The 24,598-nt window shown below is 35.9% G+C and overlaps 1 protein-coding gene across 1 annotated transcript; it reads right to left on the bottom strand.

The window, feature by feature from the left end:
• Positions 1-1,122: 1,122 nt before the first annotated feature.
• Positions 1,123-24,124, bottom strand: LOC136802559 (succinate--CoA ligase [ADP-forming] subunit beta, mitochondrial-like). Its single transcript, XM_067059297.1, has 12 exons — positions 23,973-24,124; positions 12,601-12,790; positions 12,266-12,365; positions 11,156-11,246; positions 10,877-10,948; positions 10,343-10,445; positions 9,790-9,954; positions 6,295-6,456; positions 5,884-6,026; positions 2,498-2,618; positions 1,543-1,631; positions 1,123-1,385 (listed from the first exon to the last, which is right to left on the bottom strand). The coding sequence occupies exons 1-12, from the start codon at positions 24,060-24,062 to the stop codon at positions 1,311-1,313; spliced, it is 1,401 nt and encodes a 466-aa protein (XP_066915398.1). The 5' UTR covers positions 24,063-24,124; the 3' UTR covers positions 1,123-1,310.
• Between the last annotated feature and the right edge of the window lie 474 nt (positions 24,125-24,598).

Here is a 24,598-nt window from a genome sequence, read left to right as displayed (position 1 = left end):
CTTTTTCAATACTTTTCATTCTTTTTATACTTTTGTTGTTGAAGTGTATGATGTATAATGAGCACCCCCGAAGCGTGATACACCTATTCAAACGGGAGGTACGGGTCCGGCACTGAAATTTTCGATTTTCAAAAGACAAACATATCCGATTTTTCAGCGTACTTGATGAAAGGAGAGGGTGTCTTCTAAATAGCTTAGAGTGGGGATTAGGATCAGGTGTTCTTAGGCAAAAAGAGGTGCTGGGTATGTGCGGACGGTAAGAGTTGGTTTATTTCTTGACCTTCCCAAGTCTTCCAAAACAACAGAAAAGATTTTCGTCTCCCTAGGGTAGTTTTCGGAGGCCCGGTCCACACCCCAGTGCCCTGGTACCCCCTATCTTTTGACGCTTATTTTTCTTGTGAAATTGTTCTTTATGAAAGAAAAAAGTGTCGATTCCCTGGAGGAGTAGTGGTACAGGTTAAAGATTATCATCATACACATTGGTCAGAAGTTTCAGGAAAGATAGAAATTTTTTTGAGTTCCACAAAGCGTCTACGAACGACGTCGAAATGACTGAACCTATTATTAAGTTAATGTTTTCAGTTATGATCCTACTGTACACTAACTTAGCCCCTACGCCTTGTCCCCCATCGATCATTCTGCGACAGATCCCAAAAGAAAAAGTAAGATCTCAAGGATAAGATTTCAAGCAGGTTTCCGAAATAATAGAGGGCTCCTTAGAAAGGCTCAATTAGATTAAGAGAGGCAGAAGAATTCCAATCAATAAATATCTTTTTATGACAATGAAGAAGAAAAATTATGAAAATATGTTCAATCCAGTATATATGGCTCCCCGTCGAGGTGTAAAACAAAACACGTTTCAATCTATCTGAATGAGAAGAAGAAATCCTTCCAGTTTTCCCTTTTTAGCCGAACAGATTTAGAATTTCAATAGGGGGAAGGGAATGTGTCATAGGTGTAACATTGGAAGTGTCTATTTATGCAATGACTTCTGCTTTCATGAAAGGTGCATACGCAAAGGCTATTGCATAAATTTAAGCCAACTTTTTTCGTTTATTCAGAACTGCAAATTAGCGGAAAGCAAACAGACAGACAGACAGGAAAATGAAAGAACACGTCATATCATCAAAAATAAAAAGGTGCTATAATTTCTAAAGCAAATTATTAAAGCATGAAAAATAAATATTGTACAATATAAATTGAGAATTAGTGAGTTGACTTTTTAACAAAATTCTAAACTAAAAACCTAATTTTCACGCTGTGGAACAATAATCAAAAACATATGAGAAATATACTAATTGATGCTCTTGCTAGATTGGAAGTTTAAAGCTGACGTTCAAACTTGCTTCATGGGCCAGACTAACGATGTCCGCCAACTTAACGACCTGAAACGAGAAATTGAAATTGATAATCGCATAAATCATACAAGATGGATATAGGCATAAATATATTCCATAACACCACGATTCCAATTCAAAGCTTCCTTTTTATCAAATTAACTAGGGAATTAGCGTCGATACGATAAAGAATTCGCATTTTTACCATTTTAGCAGCATCTTCTAAATCATCACATGGTAGGATTCTCATTCCACTGTTTGCGATCAAAGCCTTTGCATCTTCCACGTTCGTTCCTGTGGAAAAGAGGGAGGAGAGCGATTAGGACTACAAGGGCTAATACACGTTTTTTTATAAGAGCAAACTATATTTAAGAACATAAGGCTTCGACGGCCAAAATGTTAAGGGGAACAAGTTAAGAACATTTCAAGGCTTTGCAGACTCTAAAACACCCAATTTCTTAGAAAATAGACAACAATTCTCAAAAAATGATGAAAATAAGAATACGTTAAGAACACTTTTAGGCTTAAAACTTAAAAAATTAAGAACATCCGAAGTGTAGAGGAATCAGGTAGCAGTATAAAAAAACTTGTCTTCTACGTAATATCAAATTTAGCCACTCGGAACTAAGTGACTGGCCGTATGTTTATGTATAACTTGTTCAATTGTCTAATAACAAGCTCCTTTTTATTGTTTTTGGACTAAAATAGGACCAATCCTTATTGAATATTTATCAAAGAAAACTCGAAAGTTGTTTTGTTTGTTATCTCACCAAACATAACTGTTGGCGCCAAAATCCTTCCAACATAAAGAGATCGCTCGCTATTAACCGAAATTTTTTGACTTATTCAAAATAAGAAACTACATTTTCATGAAGTTCTACAGATAAAACATGTTTGTCATTGCAAAAATATGAATATGGGTCGCGGTAAAATCAGGAAGGCGGGATGAGATATGAAGTACTTAATGGTTGACGTCGTTCGCTTTAAAACAAACAAAACATCAAAAACAAAAACAATATTGAACAAGAGGGATCATCATAGACCAGATATTGAAACATGTTGAGTGGAAGAGGGAATGTCTATATACCTTTGGTCAAAGGTAAATTTGTGCTTTCATTTTCAATAAGGACGTGGTCGTGATAAAATTAAATATCAGTTACCTTGGAGACGAACAACAAGTGGTATGTTCAAGTTCAACGTTTTGGCTGCTTCAATGATTCCCTCAGCAATGACGTCACACTTCATAATGCCACCGAAGATGTTGACAAGGATCGCTTTCACCTTCAGATGATGAAAAACAACAAAATATATTTTGGTGGTATTTTTGGCCTTTAAAATTCTTACTCAACTCGTGAAATTAAATTTCCGTAAAAAAAAGTTCAATCTTGTTGTTAAAAATACAGTGGAATCTCTAATTAGCGGACACCATCGGGGAGTCGGATTAGTGTCCACTTATTAGAGGTGTCCGCCTTTTGGAGACTTTTTTATAAGGATTTGACTAGGCCGGGGAAAAATATTTTGTCCGTTAATCAGAGTTGTCCGCCTATTAGAGTGTCCGCTAATTGGAGGTTCTACTGTAGAAGAATCAGACCATATAGTGCTATAGAGGGGTTCCTACTACGATTTATATTTCTCTTTTTCATATCAAATTCATCTCTTTAACTTGCCAATCATAGAATTCTAACCCCTAGCATCCCTCAACCAAAAAGAATTGGCGTCCCTTGTTGATTAATAGAGAACACATGACTTATGCAGACTAGGTCTTGTTGAACGGAACTGTCTATAAGATATTAGTAGTATGAGGAAATAATAATATTTCACAAAGTCATTTTGATGAAGTGCAGAAGGTTTTAGTACGATAATTTTTAACTACAGAAGGTAGGTGAACTGGTAGTGAACAAATAGATTTTTATTCGCAATTTTGCACTACAACGACTAAAGACATAAAATGGCTATTAAGTAAAGGAGATTCTCCGTAAAGGGAAAATGGTTTGAGCGTGTAGGTACATATTTTTTCTTCCAAGATGACATAATGAAATTTGAAAAGTCAGCATCTGTTAAACAATTCCCGAGGGTTTAAGAAGTTAAGCCCATGTGTGAATTGGCAAGTTAATCCAAAGTCATTTAAATGATTAGAATTATTTCATTACTCAGTTAAATATGTAAACAATTTGTCAATGATAGCAATTAAACAATTATTTAAGCCTCTTTAACAAAATTAGCTGGATGAACATTTTTTACTCTATATTTCCATAGCAGCGCTAAAATAATTGGATAATAGAAAAGTTTATTGACTTTTTGAATTTCTCAACCCGTTTACCACTGACTTCGTAACTAAATGTTTAGAAATTTGTGATGAAATGACGAAACAAAACGTGGAATGACGTCGAAAAAGATAGCCTTCAGTTTACGCGAGAGACGTCATTGATTTCAACATAGGACGATGACTAAATGTGACAGCCCATAAATGTACTGATCGGGCCAACGAACGTTCTTCTCTAAGACTCAAAGTCTCTTACAAATGGTCGATTAAAGTGGTCGTAATTATTAAATTATCAACAAAGTACTCTAAGTTCTATTTGTTGTATCCTGCCATTCATCTTATTTGCTTCCTAATGTGTACGCTTTACCATTTCAAAAAGTAGCTTCGAGGAAACACATCTTAAAATCTATTGTTCGCTTGAATGTAACACCCATCTATTTATATCAAAGGCGATCAAAAAGTAGGAAATACAATATATTAGCAGCTTTATCAGCTTATGCAGACACCTTTAAGCGTCAAACAGAAAGCTCGTTTGTCTATATACATTATCATTGGTAAAACATTGACGATTTTTCCGAGACGAATACCCCTCAAAACCTACAAAAAATAGAGGTACCCTCTATCTGAAAATGTAGGTGGAGTTTTAGGCTGAAACTTTTTGTGTTGGAAGTACGCTGTCTGTGGTTCCTATAAAATGGTTTTTCAATAAATTTTTATATATTAGTCCTTTTGGTCTCCAATTTTGAGCAGTGATTCACTGCAAAGTAACTAATGTTGCAATTAGATTATTGGGACCTAAATAATTTCAAAAAACGTTAAAATTAAAATACACCTTAAAACCTAAATTAGAACTTTGAGGGCCTTAAGATTTGTTTGGGGTCTAACTATGAAGAAGAAAATTATTTTTTCATACCTACTATAAGTATAAGTATACTACTATATACCAAAAAGTATGGGTTTTATGCAGTTTTATGACCTTAAATTTTCATTTTATGAAAGAAAGGAGAAAAAAGATAACAACGCATTGCAATTTTTAACCACAATTAAGTAAATGGCTTAGAAGAATGACATTTTAGATCTTTTTAGCCATCGTGGCTGGACATTCGAGAGTGACTTTGAAAAGTTTAGTAAGCAGCCGCTATTGTAAACAGAAGGTTTTAAAGAGCATCTGAATAAGAATTCTTCAAAATGAAAAATTATATTTGGGAAGAAAGGTTGATTTTAACCCATCTAGCTCCAATCTTCCTGTATAGAAAATAGTATCCTGGCGTCTCAAAGTTAGTCTAGTGGTAGGAAATCTACATGGGGTGCGAATAGATGATGGTTCAACGCCGTGAAGAAGAGGCTTTGTAGAACTTTGTTAAATTTCCGAAAACTTTTTACAAAACGATTGTGTAATTTCTAGGACCGAAAAACTTAATTTTTTGTAGTGATTCTTGATAAAATTTAGATAACTTTGAATTTTATAACACTTTGCGATAATTGAAATTCTCGAAATTAGGTATTATATGAAAGAACATTTATAAGAGGTTGTAAAAAAGTGAACTAAACAATATCAAATTAAGTTTGGTGGCTAAGAGAGCCCATAGTGCATCTTTGTAGGTTTTAAGGGGTATCCACTGGTACTTCTAGATTTTCAAAAGACATTTCATCATAGAGAGCTATGCTTTGACAAAAGAATGTCTGATGGACTAAACTGAAAATGGCTAAACTCATTCTACTGTACTAGATAACATCTTAATAATAATTCTAACCAATCCCTGAGATAAAGTTAAAATTAAAATTTCAATTTCAATTTCCAGTTTTTCCAGCTTTCCTGTTTGGAAAATGTACCGATTTCCAGTTTTTCCAGCTAGTTTTCAGAAAAAGGCCATTTTCCCAGTTTTTCCATAGGTTTTCCAGCATGCGTGACCACCCTGTTTTTATCATACACCCTAACTTGGTCCTGAGATATTCTTGTAATAGTGTACACAAACTCCAAGATAAATTGCATCAAAATTCAATTATAATGATCTCCCTTAAACGGTGACGCACGCCTTTTACACACAGTATCACAAACCCGAAGGATTAAAAAAAAAATACCGTAGAAAAATCAATATAAAAGGGGTTGCGCGCACAAAAATACTCTGAGCTGTTGCTGGAAAACCTTTGATTTTGAGAATTCCTACTGGATTCATCTCTTTCACTGACTAAAACGTTTCCTACGGGTAGATGAGACAGGGGGTGTCCTTATTGTATACCACCAACCACACTCTTGAAATTCAAACTTTACAGTGAACTTACATTATGATCAGAGCTGATCAATCGGAAAGCAGAAGTAACAGCTTCTGCAGTAGCACCACCACCCACATCCAAAAAGTTGGCCGGCGATCCACCGTGCAATTTGATGATGTCCATTGTTGCCATGGCTAAGCCTGCCCCGTTCACTGGAAAAAAGAGAATCATCGTCTCAGACTTCATACACAACCATACTTATGAGCAGCTCTTAAAAATGTCAGATCGAGGTTTGTAAATGCTGTCAGCTCTTTCTAACTCGAAGCAAGGTTACAGTATTCTAATATTCGGTTATTTGATTACAGAATTAGGGTGGTTCTATAAAAAAGTGTGGATTTCAATCCCTCAGGAAATCATGGGTTCGGGCCCTCATCAAATTTGAAGGTAACAAGAATATCGGTCAAGGGAAAGAGGACATACCAAGACAGCCGATGGATCCATCAAGACCAATGTAATTGAGATCATGTTGAGTGGCTTCCACTTCTCGAGGGTCTTCTTGTGACCAATCTTTTAGTTCTGCAATCTCTTTGTGGCGATACAACGAATTGTCATCAAAATTCAGTTTTGCATCCATGCAAAGAACTAAAAGGATTTTAGAAAGTAAAATGGAAAATAAAAATAGAAGAGTACAATCAAGCTTCCCCATCTGACAGTGCATAGAATGGGAGACAAGAGAGGAGTAAACCGCGACATGTTTGACAAACTTTGCGTTTCAAAGGGTCAACTTAAAAAGCTTCTAGACCTATACTAGTAGCGTTATAACTTGACGAATTGTTCGGGTAATTTTTCCAAAAGACTAGGGGAAACCTACATAAGTTGCGCCGAAAGTGATTTTCACATAAATATTATGTTAAAATTATACCGGGTGACCCACGAAAAAGTTCAGACGTTTCCCGACGTCTTGAGGCCGAACAAATGTCCCAAAGTGCTTGGAGTTTTTTGGAGAAAGTAGATATCCTAACTTAAAATTTGAGCTATCACTTTTTAAATTTGACCAGCTTGTTCTCTGCTTATGATTATGAGCTTTTAAAGTCAAAATTCACTTTACGGAAAGTGTAAAAAAGGGGTATGATATATGCAACGCGAAAACAAAGAAAGAGCTGGATTGAATTTGTCGTCTGAAATGCGGCACTTTACTTAAATACAATGTTCTTAAAACGCAACGCGAAAACAAAGAAAGTGCTGGATTGAATTTGTCGTCTGAAATGCGGCACTTTACTTAAATACAATGGTGTTAAAAAAAAAATAACGATCGAAATAAGTGGTCAGGGTTCACCCGTTGAATATTCTTACGAATATTCTTCCTCCCCAGAGAGGAGAGGAAGAGCGCAAAATGCAGGGCGAAGGATAAAACCACCACTCGAGGCACCTTTCTGTAGAACCGAGCGTTATCGTGCCTCTTTCTTTCCTTTTTGCATAAATGAATGGAATAACCTCGGAGATCATATACGAAATCTTCCCACTATTAATTCTTTCAAGCAAGCAATTTTCCAATTTCTCAAACCAAGTGCTAACTCAGTTTTCAGTGACAACGATGGTGTTGTTCTCCTTAACCGATTAAGGGTTGGTTTCAGTCATCTTTGTGAGCATAAGTTCAGGCATAATTTCGTAGACACAGTTGACCCCTTCTGCAACTGTCGACAAAATTCAGTAGAAACAACACAGCATTTTTTGATGCATTGCTCTGATTACTCTAACGACAGACTTGTGATATTTGACAGCCTTCTTCAACTTGACATAACCTTGTTTCCATTTAATCCCAAAACATTGTGTAGAATACTTCTTTATGGCGACCCCGATTTTAGCATTGTCCAAAATCATGATATATTGAGTATAACAATAAAATTTATCAGTGATACAAGCCGTTTTGGGGGACCGTTATTTTAGTCTTTTACTCTAACTGCTCTCCTAGCTCTTTTTGTTTTTTATTTCTGTTAGTATTTATCCTCTGTAGTTAGTTTTTTTTTTCTCCTTTTATCAATTTATTCATTAATTTATTGTTAGCTTTAGTTTGGGTTCCTTCTTCCTGGCGGCATGATCTGGTGGTCCTTTTGCGGGATGTTAGGAACCTTTAGTACTATTTGTTCGTGTTACATATACAATAGAAAAAAGAAAAAAAAACCGTTGAAAAGCTGCCACCCCCCCCCCCCCCCCCATAAAAAGATGGATTTAACAACAGCAACCAAAATACATATTGGACCTACCTAATGATAAATAGAAAATGGAAATGGAAAAGGAAGTAAAACAAGAAACGTATAGGGACTGAAAAAAAAACAAAAACAAATAGTCATCAAAATTCGACAAAAATACGAGAAATAGTTTATTAGCAATTCTTGAGACTTATTTTTCAGGCAAGGTAGGCAAAATCCAAACAAAGATTTCTAAAAGAAATGTATGATATTTTGAGTTGCAATGATCCATTGTTTCAATTAGTTTAATAATTTTACAAACGAACGAACAAACAAACGAGCGAGAGAACGAATGAACGAGCGAGCGAAAGAACGAATGTAGCAAAACTTCATGAATGGAATATTGAGTACAACCATAGTACGAGAAAGCCGCGGCTGGAATGATAACATCTGAATTTCTGCTGTTCTATCTCTGTCGTATTTGATGACTATTTGTTGATCATAAATCATCAATGTGGCATCTTTAATGGTAAATTTTATTGGTTTTTTCGTTAATACATACTTCTCAGTGCGTTTTAGAAATTAATGATATGCCCTTGTTAATACACTTGCATCATAAAATCATTGTAAAGGAAAGATCAACAATAAGAAATTTAAACAAGCACAAACTGGCTGGGTTGAAAGAACTCAAAAATTAATAAAGTGTCTCGAATGCCTTCCCAATATTTCAGTGAAATCTCTTTAGAAATCAATGAAAAAGTACATGAAGATAATACTGTGAGAATTTATCATTCAAACTGACAGGAAAGTTGTCATCTTGAATATAGTTCTTATAATTTTAATTTTGACAAAAAACTATTGTTTCCTCAAAATACCCCTAAAATCAGCTAAAATATGTCCAAAATTAGTTCTATTAGTGTTCTATTGGGTACAGATTCAAAGATATCTAGCAGTAAAAAACCTTTTGTGAAGGAAAATAAGAGAATTATTTCAAAAACTATCTACAAATAATAAAGTGACAATCTTGATGTTTTTATAAAGCTCGGAGACAGAGATAGAACAGCAATTAACTGAAAAGACAATGCGGTACATATTTCAGTCGCCAAATGAAGATTTCAGGCATATTTCCCGCACTTTCGGCCGGAAAAAACATTCTTCCCCAAAGTCGGACTCTGCCATGTTTTGGGCATTGCTAATCTTTGAGCAAAAAAAATCAGAAACAACTTATGATGAAATCTCGAGAAAATACCAAAAAACCGGTTTTTCCGGTATATTTCCGGCATTTTCGGGCGGAAAAAATATGTTTTTTTCGAAAATCGGGCTCTGTCACATTTAAGGTATTGCTATTTTGCATTAGTACGCAAAGTTTCATACAAAAAATATAAAGTACAGCTCGAGAAATAAAAAAAAAATCGCTTTTCCGGCGAAAATCGGCTGTTCCGGCAATTCGTAGAAAGTTCCAGCCTCAAAAATCATTTTCATTAACAATTGAATCATGCTTGATGGTGGGTATTGTTATTAATAATGTTTTTGTGTGAAAAAACAAAGATATATAAGGAAAAAATCCATTGAAAATCTGCAAAAACGGCGATTTCCGGCATATTATTTTTCGAAAATCGGGCTCCGTTACATTTTGGGGATTACCATTTTGCATCATAGTGCAAAACAATCTTAAAAATCGAACGAGCCAATCCTGAAAAAAGCTTGCATCGGACGTGGACGGACGGACGGTAGAACACAGGTTAATCTAAGGACCTCCGAGGTAGGTCCAAAAAGGGAAAATTACCTCCTCCATCATTTAGTTCAGTAAATGGATTGATTTCAAGAAGTGTGCAGTCGTTTTGTAAAAAGACATCGTATAATTTAAGGAACAAATCTGCAGCGGCTTCTTTGTTACTGCCAGGGAAGCCGACACGTTCTGCAAAGTTGATGGCTGTTTCGCGGTCAAGACCTGAAGAAAATCATTAGTGGTAAAATATATCAATCATACGCCCAGACAACATTCAGAACCAGTTCAACGTAATAAGCTTTTCCAGAAAAAAAAATTCACTGTGTTATGTTGAATAAATTGAGGTCGAACCCCTCTGCGGCTTTGGATTTTTTTCTTTAATTAAAAGACCTCCTCCCCGTACTTTCAGCCGAATCTCGAGAAATCCCCTTGGATTCCCGGCGAAAATTTAGAGGCCTCTCTGGATTTTTGCCTCTTTTGAAAACCCCCTGGATTTCGAAATTTCCTATGGGTTCCCCCTTGGGGTACATTTTTTCTTAAATAGCCCATTACAAAAAGATACATCCATATTGGGGAGATTCACAGCGAAAAGCAAACTAAAAGGACTAACCTTTGTAGATATCGACAGGTTGTCTGATTATAGCATCAGGGTTTTCTCTTGCCACATCCTCAATACTCATACCACCTTGTGAACTGGCAATTAGCAGTGGACCCTGCAATAAGAAAGTGAATGTCCATTCAAGACTTAAATAACCCAATTACATGATTACGCTAGGTAGAAGAAAGGCCATCCACGGAATTGAATACCCGCCAAATAGTTTCTCAAGAAAGTAATTTATGACGTCAGTACAGCAGAATAACTTCAATTAAAAAGAAGATAAAGTCCGGGAAATCTGAATGAGTTGTAAGGATCACTGCTATGTGGGAAAGATATTTTGGAAAGATATGTACGAATGCCAATAGAAGACAATTTTCAGAGGTTAAATGAATTTTGGAAAAATTTCTCATCATCTGGTTTCCTAACGCGCCCAATTGACCGCATTCGAAAAAATACCTTACTATAACTAGTTAATTCGAACGCTATCTATTCGAAAGCAAGTTTTCAGAATTGATGTAGAGTATAGAGATGAGAGAAAGTACTCACTTTTGCAGCACGGTCGAGTGTGATAGCGAAATAATATTCTCTACGTGGATACAATCGTTCAACAATCAAAACCTTGAAGAAACAGTTTGGTTAGATATACCGAAAGAAATGAATGTTCACTGATTAACTGATACCAAAAAAGCCTTGACAAAGCTATTTTCATAAAATGTTTAATTTTTTTTTAGTTGCCCTGTATTCACATAAGATTCTTGTAAATAACCCTAATGTTTGAGTTGGTTAAAAACTGGGAGCTAAACAAATGGAATCAAATGGACAAACCTCGTTACATGGCCTTCCAACAGTACCAGTTTGTATTGTGTGGAGTTTGTTGCCCAACATTTTTGATGACACATCCTCCACTTCCTCTGGTCTAGAAGGCAAATCCATAAAAAATGGCGAACTGATGGCTATCAAAAGATCCACAGAACCAGCAGTATCATGCATAGTGTGCACAGAAGTATCTCTATCTTTCCATTTATAAATGCGACGCTCCATTTATGATTGCCTCCCCCCATTTTAGCAAAATATATTTGCACGGCTTAGACACCCTGGTCTAAGGGGGAGGCTTAAAGGTCAATAACTGAGTCATGACAAGGGGGGAGAGCTTATGTAGGGGTCAACTACAACCACATTTTTTTCAAAATTTATCCAGGGGGTAAATCGTTCTGTCAAAAATTTTAAAAATAATTGATAGGAATTATTCTGGAACAATCCCAGTAAAAAGATCTTTTTTCCCCATTTTTACCACCAATTGGGTTAGCTCGTTTTTCCAGCTTGTAGGGGTCAATTGAAATTTGTAAACTTTGGGGATACCTAACTCAACCTCAACTGTTAGTGAGTAAATACTAACGAAAAAGTCTCATTAAAACAGATGATACAACTATAGTATACAATACAAGACAATCAAATAATTCTCACAATGCCTTTCATCAACAGTCAGGCAAAATTCCAAGCATTTTAGTCACTGGCCGTTTTTTTGTTTTTTTGGATTAGAAATTGACCGACTGAGTAACCACCATAAGTGGTCGATGCCTGTCGAAGGCCCTCAAAACTTGTTAGGGACGTCTCTTGACCTTTCATGGAACATTTATTTTCAAGGAATTCTAATGATAAAGAGAAAATAATTCTGACATAGTTGTTCACCATCTACATTATTTATTTTCAACATTTTTGTGATACATAAATAGAATTTCTCCAATATTGATTTTCAAAACTCAATTTAAAATGGAGTATTTTGGCAGTTAAAAACGGCCACATAAAAGTGCTTGGAATTTTCACTGACAGTAACATAACATACGACGTCTAGGATATATACTAACTTAATTGTTGCATAGTAATTTACATTGAGATCAAATTCAGGCTAAAATGTGAATACAATGAAGGACTTACGAGTAGACGATTTTGACGCCACCTTTCAAGCCGCTGTCAAAGGTTCCTTTGCCACGACCACCAGCTAGTACTTGTGCTTTGACCACAAAATCGTGTGTTTCTGAGAAAAAAATGTGCAAATTATCATCCAGTGGCTTGGTAGTTCAATAAAGCCATTATTTACTACTGCAACATATTAAACACACATCGTGGATAAACATCATGCAAAAAATTGATAAAGAACACCAGATTATAAAAAAATTTGAGCTTATTTCAATTATACGCACTAAGAGACTGTGGCTAAATTTGTTCCCGTCGAATAAAAATTTCTTAAATTCTCTGGAAATATTTTTTACCCAAAGATTTGGCAATCTTGGATGCTTCGTCAGGAGTTCGTGCCACTCCACCACGAGGAACCGTTATTCCAGCTTTTCGAAGGATATCTAATGCAATATATTCATGAACGGCTAAATTTCGTTTTTGATTGATTGTTGGATTGTGTCGTTGGTGGGCTGCTGACAGAGCTGGTAGTGAAGACGACAAGGCCTAAAAATAAGATAAATGTTTAGAATGAAAAATCATCCATCTCTATAGAATATTCTTTACCAATTTCATGATTTGAGATTTCCACTGATTCCCAAATTGGCGACACTGCCGCCAGCATAGATCAGCTTTCTTCAAATAATGATAACTATGAGACTTTATACTTTTCTTTGTTTTTATGCAGGAAAATCAATACTTTGACTTGAAATTTATCAGACTGGAATCTAAAAAATTTCCGCATATACTTAGACATTCTTTTGAAATTGCTTGAAAATTATTGGTTAAACTTGACCCACTTTATCCCATTATTTTTATTATTTTTAAGGCACTTTTAAATATCAATATCAATATCAAAATATTTCATATATCTCAATATTTTTATTGTGTATTTTGGAAGCCCTTAATTTTAGATTCAGTAAGCCACTGAATCATTTTCAAATGAAGCCCAATCCACTCCAAGAAGGACACTCCCTCACATTCCGATCACTCAAGATATTATTATATATACCTGGGAAGGACTGATTTCCTAAAATCCAAATTTCAACGCAACTCACAAAACGACGCAACTTTATCCTCCGATAATACTAAAACCAAAGACAAAGTCGTTGATAAAACTCCAGTTTTTAAATGTAAATATGGCATCACAGGTAAAAACTGTCGTTTCAAGCTTCCAAAATTAGGTACCAAATTATCGAGACATGGTAATATATTCCGAAAAGGCTGTAAAGCTGGCACAAAATGCAACATGTTTTATCTAACTATGTGTTTTTTCTCGATCAGAAAAGGTGAATGTTTTGATACAAATTTTACTTTCACTCATGTAAAGGGGAGTACTAAAGAACCATACAAACACACAACAATCATTGGATTTTCTGAAAATCCACTCAACCAAAACAATTCTCACCGCCTCAAACAAAGGATAATACACCAGATGAATACTTTTTCTTTTTTGAATATTTAAGGTTTATGTCCTCAAATAACTCAATCATCAGTTCCTCTTTTGGTAACAATCCTTCATTCTGAGAGCCAGATTTTATATGCCTAACTCAGACATGACTATAATCTTCACACAAGAAAGCAGAGCTTGAAATTGAGAGATATGAGCTTTTTTGTAAGGATAGAAACGCATTGAATCCAAATAATGGCAGACGTAGTGCTAGTGGAGGTGATTTTTATCTATGAAACGACATAACTCCAATGTTTGAGCCATTACAATATCTTCAATTGGAGTCAATGACAAATATTCTACAAAAATCAGAAGCTCCAGAACTCTTGGATTTTATCTCATCAGTGCAGGACATCAACAAATCAATCGAAGGAAATACCCCAGACATTTATTTATGCGTAGATTTCAACAAATCTCACACCACAAAAATGAAAAAAGTCTCTTACACACCATCACTCAGGTGCAATAAACAGCTTCTCGATGGTTTAAACAATTTTACCTCAATTTCAAACTTGAATCAGATAATCCATAAACCTACTCATTCTATATTAGAATTTTTTCAAACCAATAATTCTGATCCAACCTTCAACTACATAGGCACACCAACTGCTCTCTCAGATCACTTTATCATTGATGTTACAAGCCATTTGGGCTTTTCTCTGGCTGATAAAAACAACTATGAAAATAAAAAATATTTAATCAGTGCTTTTATTCAACTTCTATTATGATGAAATTGATTGGGATATTATTATCAACTAGCCGGTTAAACTAGCTGAACGCACTAAAAGTCCTTTGGATGTTGAAGTTGGCTTAAAAGCACAATCAATAAAAAAAATCTCTTCAAAGTTTGACTCTAGCCCTCCCCCAGGTGTCTTATCTTTGAACCATATTTGGATCGTATACTGTTGTGACGTAATTTTTGGTTTAAATCAAAAATTATCAGAAAGAGCATTGTTATCAAAATTATACCATACCAGTAGAGGAGTGAAATGCAGAAATGACAATTCTTCAGGAAACAGTGGGGATGCAACAAAGAATAGTGCAGCTCTTTGTTTTTATCAGATTAAAAAAAATAACAATTCTAAATTGTCACAACTTTTTGAATTTAAATATGTAAAATGACGTACACATTCCCTTTGAATGCTGTTGTTGTTGATAAACTTTTTGATTTTTATGTTTTTATCTCAAAATATTACTGCTGAGATATTAATTAAAAAAAACTTTACTTTTAAATTCCCTATGATACAGACATTGAAAGCCTCATTTCTGGGCAGAATCAGTCCGAAAAAGAGCTATGTTTAAAGCAAATCAGGAGTCCAAAATCAAAATTTTCTCCTGTCAGCATAAACTATGGTTGCACCTGGTTGCACCTCCTTGGTCGTCACTAAATTCTTTGCCCCTGCAAAATTCAAATCAAGCCACTTGCTGCCTTATATATGATAATGTAGTTCTCTCCACATGAGTGTACAACATTTTGATAATGAGGCTTATAGGATCCCTCCAATCTGGAAATTCAGTATTTAAACCCGATTTATATGTGACAAGTCAACCTTTTCCAAAAGTAAGTATAACCCTCATCTTATTAATCAGTCAGTTGGAGTGTAGGGAAAAAAGATTTAGCAGGGAGGGGGGTTTGCAAAAGTTTTTTAATCCTTTTGAGGGGGGTTCGAAAAAGTTTTCCAGGTTAGGGGTGGTGCGAAATCTTTTTTTGATTTTTTAAAATATCCTCCAGGAGCCCTAGTAGATACTTTCTGACCACTTCCTTAAAAATCTATAAAATTGCAGTTACTCCACGACACTAGGCGGAGTAACTGCAAATTTTGACCTTTCTTGCTGACACCACCACCCTTGCAGTTACTCCACGGTAGAGTAGCTGATAATTCACTGCTTGAAGAAGTATACACCCCCCCTTTAACCAACAAATAACGAACAATAAGGATAAGCATGTTGAGTATGATTTGATAAGAGTTTCAGACAATCTAAACAGGTCTAAGTGGATTTTTACCAAGAGTCAAATATTTCTTTGCAAGGAAAGCGTAATAGTTTTTGCAAAGTTTTATTACGTAAATGTAAACAATAAAAACAGCAAACCTAATAACCATTTGGGTGTCCCCCATAACTAACAGAAAATAAATATAGTGCACTCTTAAAGGCTGTAGTAGGTGTCTCTTGTACTGACAAGTAAAGAAGTATATAAGCAAAAAAAATCAACTCAGAAACTGCAAAAACAAAAATGATCTCTACAACAAAGATTGTATTACTCAGTTAGTCACACTAGGAAATCAAGTTTTCAGAAGAAAAAAAACATCTACAAGGTGTATTTGCAACAACAAGGATGAGAGTTACCTGAATCAAGTTCAAGTTCCCAAGACAATTAAAACTTGATAACTCAAAATGATCAACCAACCAAATTTTGTCATTCCAATATCCGAGACAGCGCTTTGATTTTTAAGGTCTGGTTTATACGCTAAAGTAACAATAATTCCGCACATGTAAATGGGTAAGTGTTTGAGGTCCGGCAAAATTTCCCGGAAATAGCCTATCCAGCAGTGCACAGATCTAGGTGGGCTCTGTCTCCCTGTAGATCTTTTTCTTGGGAAGTTGATCTTCATATTAGTTTTCAAGGTTGGCTTGGCTCAAATGTTTTCATCTATGGCTCAAATTTTAGGCAATTTCTCATAGTTTTTGAAAATGTTAATTTCAATTAAAAAGTTGTCCCCCAGTGAAAAATTATATTCAGCATTATCATTCCATGACCACAGTCGAGACTAAGCTCTAATTTTAATAAATCCTACTGTAAAATCCATCCCCACTGAATTTTCTGACTTGAAAACAATGTATATAGGGTTAATGTTTATGGGACAGTTAAAATAAAGGGGTAAATACGGGACACCCCTAAAATTGGTGTTATTATTATAAATTTGGATTCAGATGGAGAGGATTTTGGAGCTGCTAGCTAGCTGCTAGAAAAATGTCTATATTCATGATATGCACCATTGCAATGTCTTCCATTCCACCCAATAGCTAATTGGTTGAAAGTGACGTATTGACTGATTTTACATCACTTACAACCAATGAGCTATTGGGTGGAATGGAAGACATTGCAGTGGTGCATATCATGTATAGATTATTCTAACATATACTTTTGATGTTTCAACAAAAGTTTCACATGTCACCATAAAAATCAATTTTCGTAGTTTTAAAGGAACTTTTCAAGCTTTAGTGTCAGGAAGAGCTGCAATCACTTTGATTATATTTTGACTAAATTCTGACATCAAGATACTATGGTTTGAAATCATAACAGTCTAATAAAGTCATAATAGGTCCACCCCCTCCCACACATTAAAAGTTTTTTAAGCAGCCATAGTGTCCTCCCCCTTTATAAAGGGGGGGGGGGACCAATTTTTCAATTTTGATTAGGATTGATACTTTCAGAGTAATGCCCAAATAAGTCAAAATTGTCTTGTAATTTCCCAGTCAGGAGTTTTTGCCTGAATTAGGAAAGATTTTTACTATTTTACTGAACTTTTAATTAGGAAAATGAAACTATTTTCATAAATTTTGTAAAAAATACAAAACGTCGCATATTTCCAACACGCAACAACATTATTTGATAGATACTAACCTCCTCCAGAGGATTTGAAAGTTTCAAGTTTTCCTAATTAGGAAAGCCTTTCCTAATTAGGAAAGTCGGGAAAATCATAAAATACTTTCCTAATTAGGCAAAAACTCCTGACTGTTACCCCAGATTACTATACTTGCAATTCCATGCCATAATGCCAGCTGCTCTAACTTGGGACTGTTGATATCGGGACTGCTGATATCTGGCCTGTATTTTCACTTACTGTTAAATCTCTTTGACAAAAAATTTGTTTTGATAACTCTACCAAGTTTATCAATCATACTTTCTGTCATAACATGTCACTGATAGCGTGCCCTTCTTAATTTTCATTCAAAATGACCGGACGCCGATTGGAGAATTAGAGAACCCCTGCCGCCTAACCGCCTATTGCCCAATGGGATGAACAAATAATGAGTGTGTAACTCGTCGAGCGAGTGATGTCAAAAACTCCATTATTTTGCCACTAATTTGTTCTTCTTCGCTCCAGACACTCGCATGTGTTCCACTACGGATTTTTTTCATATTTTGATTTAAAAGCCTAGCCGGTGCAAAAGAGAAATTGGGTACTTTTTAATAGGCTGTTCATTAACTCAAATTAAATGACTTTGGATGTTCGGTGAAATGGTGGCTGAATTGCTGTCCCTTGTTTTGTCAGATATATAGTCCCAAGTTAGAGTAGTTGCTGGTAGTTGCTGGTAAAAAACAGGGGGAATCCCCAGCGAGTTTGGTCCATTATCTTCACCCCCACTGGCTGAAAAAATCTTACCCGGTCTGTGAAAAGGGGGTGTGAAGGTATTGGTAAAAACCTAAACACACCTGTGTAAACACAATGTTTTCATCATCATCAGTGAGACATTTATACCGAAGGAACAAAATGAGAATTTATTTGAAATTGATGATTATACTTTTATATCGAAACCAAGAACTGTCGGGAAGAGAGGGGAAGTTGGTGTTTACTTGAAAAATGGCTTGAACTATGAAAGGAGATTCGATTTAGAAAAGGGTTCACCGGAGCGTATATGGATTGAACTTTTTTTCAAAAAACAACATCACTTCTCATAGGAACATATTATCATCCTCCTAACACATCAGATTATTTGACAAAAGATTTCAACAACGCTTTCAATAACACTTTAATTGCGGCACAAAAAGAACAAAAGGAAGTTTTAGCACTTCAGGCCATTTTTCATGCCCGTTAAGCGTCTGGTTATCAGACGCTTCCCCTCCTGAAATTACTAAAATATTGGTAAAAATAGCCTTTTTAGTTGAACAACACAGGAAAAAGTGCCCTTTTTGGCCACCAATGGACGCTGCCTTGCCTTTCTAAAATTTGGCCTGTACTTGGCGATTTCAATACAAATTACCTCGACAAAAACAACAATAAACGATTGAAAGCAATTATCAATGCCAATGGCTTTGAACAAATCGTTAAAACTGCAACGAGAATCACTCCGACAACAGAAACTTTGATTGATCTAATTCTCACAAATAACTCATCAAACATCAAAGACACAATTGTTTATCCCTTATCGATTGGAGATCACGACATAATCGGTTGCAACAGAAAATTAAATTGTGCAAAATATGAACCAATCTTTAAACAAACAAGAGATTATAAAACTATGACCCTCTGGCACTCTTAAATGACCTGAAAAAGATTGATTGGAATCCTTTGTACCAACTGCATGACACCAATGAGGCAAAGATTTTCCTAACAAGCACTTTAAAAACTGTTTTTGACAAACATGCTCCTCATACTACTAAAGTAATAAAAGGAAAACCGTCTCCATGGCTACGAAAAGATCTGACATTGCTCATGAACCAACACGATCTAGCTTTATGAAAGTCACGTCGAATAAAATCCGAAGACGATTACGAGAAATACAAGAAACTTAGAAACAAATGCAACGGAAAATTAAAAGATTCAAAAAGAAAACACTACAAAGAAATTCTAGAAGAAAACAAATCAAACCCAAAGAAATTTTGGGACACTGTCAAAATCAAATGTACCTTTCTCTACCCAGAAGATCGAAAACGAACGAACAGCAATTATCATCTTTTCCAATTATTTTAGCGAAGTCATCAAAAAGCTAAAATCAACCTTCTCAGTGTTCACCGACCACATTTGGAGACTACCTAGAATTGGTCCACCACAAACTCTTCAAGCCTTTTTAATTTCACCTACATACCGAAAATTTAAAGCGCAACAAAGCAACAGGTGCAGATGATTTACCTCCTGCAATGTTAAAAGGCTGTGCCACCGAGATATCCAAACCACTTGCTTACGTCATCAACATGTCCATCACTTCAGGAGAAGTTCCAACACTTTAGAAACAAGCTATTCACAAATCCGGGGACAAAAAAACAGAAAACTTTAGGCTCATATCGATCTTGCCAACGTTTTCAAAAATATTGGAGAAAGCTGTTAGAAGCCAACTTTCTGACTTCCTCGAAAATAACAACCTACTGACCGATCGTCAATTTGGATACAGAAAAAACTGATCAACTAAAATTGCTAGTGCTCTACTGTTTGATGACATTAGATCTTCGATTGAAAAAGGAAAACTAGTAGGAGCTGTCTACATCGATCTGACAAAAGCATTTGGCACCGTTGATCATGCTATTCTACTGCAAAAGCTTCAAGAATACGGGATCTCCGACATAGAACTGAAATGGTTTAAAAGTTACTTATTTAAAAGAAATCAGCTAGTCTGTATCAGCAAATCGTTATCAAACAAACAACCATTGTTCACTGGCGTACCCCAAGGATCTATACTAGGTCCTCCGGCTATTTTTAATCTTATTCAACGATTTCCCAGAATGTTTAGAGAAGTCATCATGTACGCAGACGACACCTTAATATATTGCAACGGAAAGTTGAAAACGTAGATCGAAAGTGATCTGAATCATGACTTGAATAAAGATTCTGAATACTTCGACAACATTGAATTGATCGCTAACTTGAAAAAGGGAAAGACGGGAACTATGCTCTTTGGAACAGCTAACAAAGTTATATCAAAACAAAATTAGTAGAGTAGAGCTGCGAACGGAGCTGCGTAGTTGTATTTTAATGACCAGCCAGGTCTTTCATTTGAGGGCTTAGCCTGGATATCCAAGCTCAAAATTTTAGAAAAAACAAAATTTACCTCAACATACAAAGTTCTAAAATTATAGAGCTTGGTCTCCCTAGAGAATGAAAGTGAAAACCCATGTTTCCTAGCCAACCCAGGGCAGCAAAACAGAAATTAATAAAAAGCAGTTTTACAAGATCTAAAACTATTAAAAGCATCCAAAGATTACACCAAAGTCCATAAAAAAGTTTGCATGCATTATCATGACCAACCATGTTTTCTTGGAAAATGAACTTGCCACTGTTTTCTTCTTTTTCATGTTTTCATGTAACAGAAAGCCCTATCTTCACTAGCAACTGGAGGACTATCCTATTTTTGCTTTAGAATTGCTCAACGCCGTGTAGATTGGCCCTTACGGTTTTAGCGAAGTGAGTGCAAGCAAGCGGACTGCATTCTCTTAAAGAGAATGCAAATCGCTCTAGGGAGACCAGGCTGTAAACCAGAACATAAAATATCAAAAACTAGACTGTGAAATAGTTTACAGCCTGGATATCCAGGCTATTGAGGGCTATGCCTCCACTGATGCAAGTTACCCAATCTAACGGTAAGGAATAGGATATCTGTTTCCCTCTCCTGGAAATTTTCATCTGTTTCCCTCGCTTTTTGTGATTGATATCTGTTTTCCACCAGAAAGTTCGATCTGTTTCCAATGCAATACCATAAGTCGGGTAACCAGTAACTTGCATCAGTGGAGGGAAACTTGCATAGCCATCAAATGACTGACCAATCAAAGCAGCAAAATTTATTATTTTTGTTTTGATTTAACTTTGTATTTTAATGACCAGACAGGTCATTCATTTGAGGGCTATCCTATTATATGCATGTTAGCCTCCACAATGCAAATTACCTGACTTCACGGTATCATCTATTTGTTATTATTTCATCTCCTAGAAAGATTGATCTGTTTCTCTCTGATGATGTCATTAGCTGGAGAGAGGAAACAGATCGTTTTAAGGAAAATGTCTTTCCTAGAAAATCGGATCTATGGATTTCGTGTAACTAACGCCGAAGATCTTCGGCGTACAACTAAAACGTTTTTGGCGCATTGGCGTAAGGGTACTTACAAAGATTGTTTGATTTTTAGTGGGCGTAAAGTAATAATTCCAGCTCGGCGCGAATGACTCTATAATCCATCGCTTTTTACTGTAGCTTTCATTTGGCTAAATTTGCTTACGCTCGCTTACGCTAGCGTCAATTTATTAATCATGTTAGCGCATGCGCCTCTTTTGCCATCTTGCACTCTTATTGAAAAACTGAATGTAGTACAAAAGAAATTTTGCTTGGCGTGAGGCTTGCTGTACAGAAAAATATCTTTGACGCGAGATTTCGTGAAATCCATACTAGCAGTGTCCCTATCTGTTTCCCTCTATTCTTCAAAAAAAGCTCTCTCCTGGAAAAGGGAAACAGATATTTCGGGGGGAATGGGCTTGCTGCCAATCTGGAAAGTAAGGCATTTACGCCGGATATCTCCGGCGCAGACTTTGGATTTCATAGACTTACTCAAAGGCTACGCCAAGAAATCTCTGGCGTACACATTCTCTTCTTTCCAGACTGGCGGCTGCTTCTGTATTATGTCAGCTGTCAGGGAGGCATTAAAAGAACATGAGCGCTTAACCTTTCCACCCTGAATGCCGTACATATACGTCTTTGATACGTTCCGAATGCCGTACATTTACGCAAAGTGATAGACACGTCTTTCTCAAGCCATATCTTTTATTGGCTTGCTTGGTAATCATTCAGAAAAAAAGAAAAAGAAAGTAGAGAGTCTAAGCTTTCCGTTGATATATAATGATGTAATGTTATGATCACGTGGTGAGTCAGCACTTTTCAAAGAAAAACACTGATTCAAAATGGCGGACGGAAAAACACTGATTTCTGAGAAAAGTGACTGATGCTTGGAAAGCCATTGTGAGCAGTAGAATGTTTTTTGGATGCTAATTTTTGGTATATGGCTTCAGGAGTTTGCATAGGAAGTGAAAAATACCAAAAAAGTGACATTACCGAAAAATGAGGAAAAAAACTTTGGTAAATGTGGAGCTACCATTTTAGTTAGAGTATTTTATTTTGATTGGTACCTAGCTGGGAGACCCGACTTCTCTGTCTATGTGGTTTCAAAAAAATATCAAAGTATAGACAGTAGTCAGTCGAGGATTATGCCCTAAATAAGAGATATACTCTATTTAAGAGAAGGTCTCTTATATAGGAGATTTCTTTCTCTTAACTAGGAGACTTTTCTTTCTTCGCTAATTTTTGGCCTTCTCATCATTTTGCGCAAGTTTTGAACTTCATAGATCGACTCAGTACGTTTTTTTCTCCCTTCTGGCAAAATTTGGTTGAGTTCTGCTTTTGTTTCGTGGACCTAGGATGGTTAGGGTCTATCAATCTAAAGGCCGATCTACATCATGAGAATTTCGTGAAAAGTAATAATATAGATCGGGCCATATTTAAGAAACGCGTTTAAGCGCGGTCAAAACGCGGGTCAAACAGAAAGTGAGTCGCTCTTGTCTCTCCTAAATAAGGGAGTTTGAGAAAAAACGCGTTTTGAAGGTCGAGGGTGTTTCTTCATTATTAAAAATTTACGTCAACACATGCAAATGAGGCTATTTATGGTTTTTCAAAGTTTGAAAAAGAATGAAAAGGTATTTTATTTTGGTTTTTGGGTCATCGGAATCACGGAAACGTGATCTTTCACGTGATCTTATTTTCACATTGCGCAAATAGTCTGCTCTGAAGTAAATTTGTGAAACGTGCAGAATTCTCCTAGTTTAGGTAACGTTCTCTTAAATAAGAGACTGAAAATCTCCTAAATAAGGTAATCCTCTAACTTGGGTATTCTCTTATTTAGGGCATAATCCTCGACTGGTAGTAGCCGGGAATTATACAAGATGCAAGAATTAATCGCAGAATTTGATTGGCTAATATCTTATTGTTATGATTTGATAAACAAAAGTATGACGTCAAACAGCTCTATTGTTTCAAGAAGTGGCGCGAGCTTTTGAATTGTTTTGAAAAAATAACGGTTTTTTCTTTTGTGATTTGAAGTGATTTGAATCGAGTCAATAATTCCATACTCTGTATTTCAGTGAAGTTGTTGGGATTTTAACAGGATAGAAATATCTTTGTAACAGAGTATGGTCTCCAGACTAATTGGTACCCAACCTAAAAGCTGCAGAATTTAATTAGTTTTTCAGGGATAGCAAATTTTTTATCAAAAGATTTCTAGTTCTTGAGTTATGACAAAATAACCAAACATGTCCATTTTGTCAAAAAATGTTGCGTGGGGACAGCGTGAAAATATACAAAACAGTGTGGTGGAAAGGTTAATATCAAAAGCAAAACACATGATTTTTGCCAAACTGCTTTTTTGTTGAAAACCTGAACCAAAAGTTGTTGTAGAGTGTGCTCTTTCCTTGTATGGATGCATATCAAAAACTTCATAAAGTATGCTTTAATAGTAAAAGATAATTTTGAAATAAAAACACTCACATTATAATCCCTTGAATTTGTTCTGGCCAGGTTCTTTCCAGTAAAACAGAGACATGATCTCAGCGAACGAGACAGCCCAGTCGCCGCCATATTGAAATCAACGACAAGTCCAATAGCTTCGTGTAACAAAGGCTCCTCTTCTCGATTTACAAAGGATTGCTACACCACAAGATCTATCTTAGTGAGCGGTTATCATATATCATATCAGCTTTGACATTCTTGCGAAAGATCGGGGTTCAATTCCCACTCACTGCTAATAATTCGCTAAAGTGTGGAATGTACCTTCGTGTCCTATGTGAGGGGAATTAACTAAGAACCGTATTCTGGTACAAGATGTATGGCTGGCTCTATGATACGATTGCTAAGAAAGACTTGTCTGGTTGCGACTAGCCCAGGGTCCACTTAAAGCTTTTTGATAGACTACTGGATGGCGCGATTAAGTGGCCCGATGCTTTTGCTTAGGCGGACTGTAAAACAGTCCGCCAGATCTTAGTTGTTTTTGGAAGGTAAAAACAGTGCAATGTTTTTATTTGAGAATAAGGGATTGCAAATCTGTTATTGATGTTTGTTTCTCATTTTTGATTATATAAGTCCAAGTAGTTTTTTTGTTATTTGGATTTTAAATA

This window comes from Clytia hemisphaerica, unplaced genomic scaffold (genome assembly GCF_902728285.1).
Source record: "Clytia hemisphaerica strain Z4C2 unplaced genomic scaffold, Clytia hemisphaerica genome assembly, whole genome shotgun sequence".
NCBI classification, from domain to species: Eukaryota; Metazoa; Cnidaria; class Hydrozoa; order Leptothecata; family Clytiidae; genus Clytia; species Clytia hemisphaerica.
Note: the sequence above shows the minus strand (reverse complement) of the source record. Positions and strands in the feature narration are given on the sequence as shown.

What these genes read in the sequence shown, in the direction of transcription:
- LOC136802559 (XM_067059297.1), bottom strand. Translation starts at nt 24,062, where the DNA reads ATGGCGGCGACTGGGCTGTCTCGTTCGCTGAGATCATGTCTCTGTTTT. An exon ending in ACCTGTCGATATCTACAAAG is followed by an intron (nt 9,955 to 10,342) that starts GTTAGTCCTTTT and finishes GATTTTCTTCAG; the next exon opens with GTCTTGACCGCGAAACAGCC. An exon ending in ACTTGTTGTTCGTCTCCAAG is followed by an intron (nt 1,632 to 2,497) that starts GTAACTGATATT and finishes TCTTTTCCACAG; the next exon opens with GAACGAACGTGGAAGATGCA.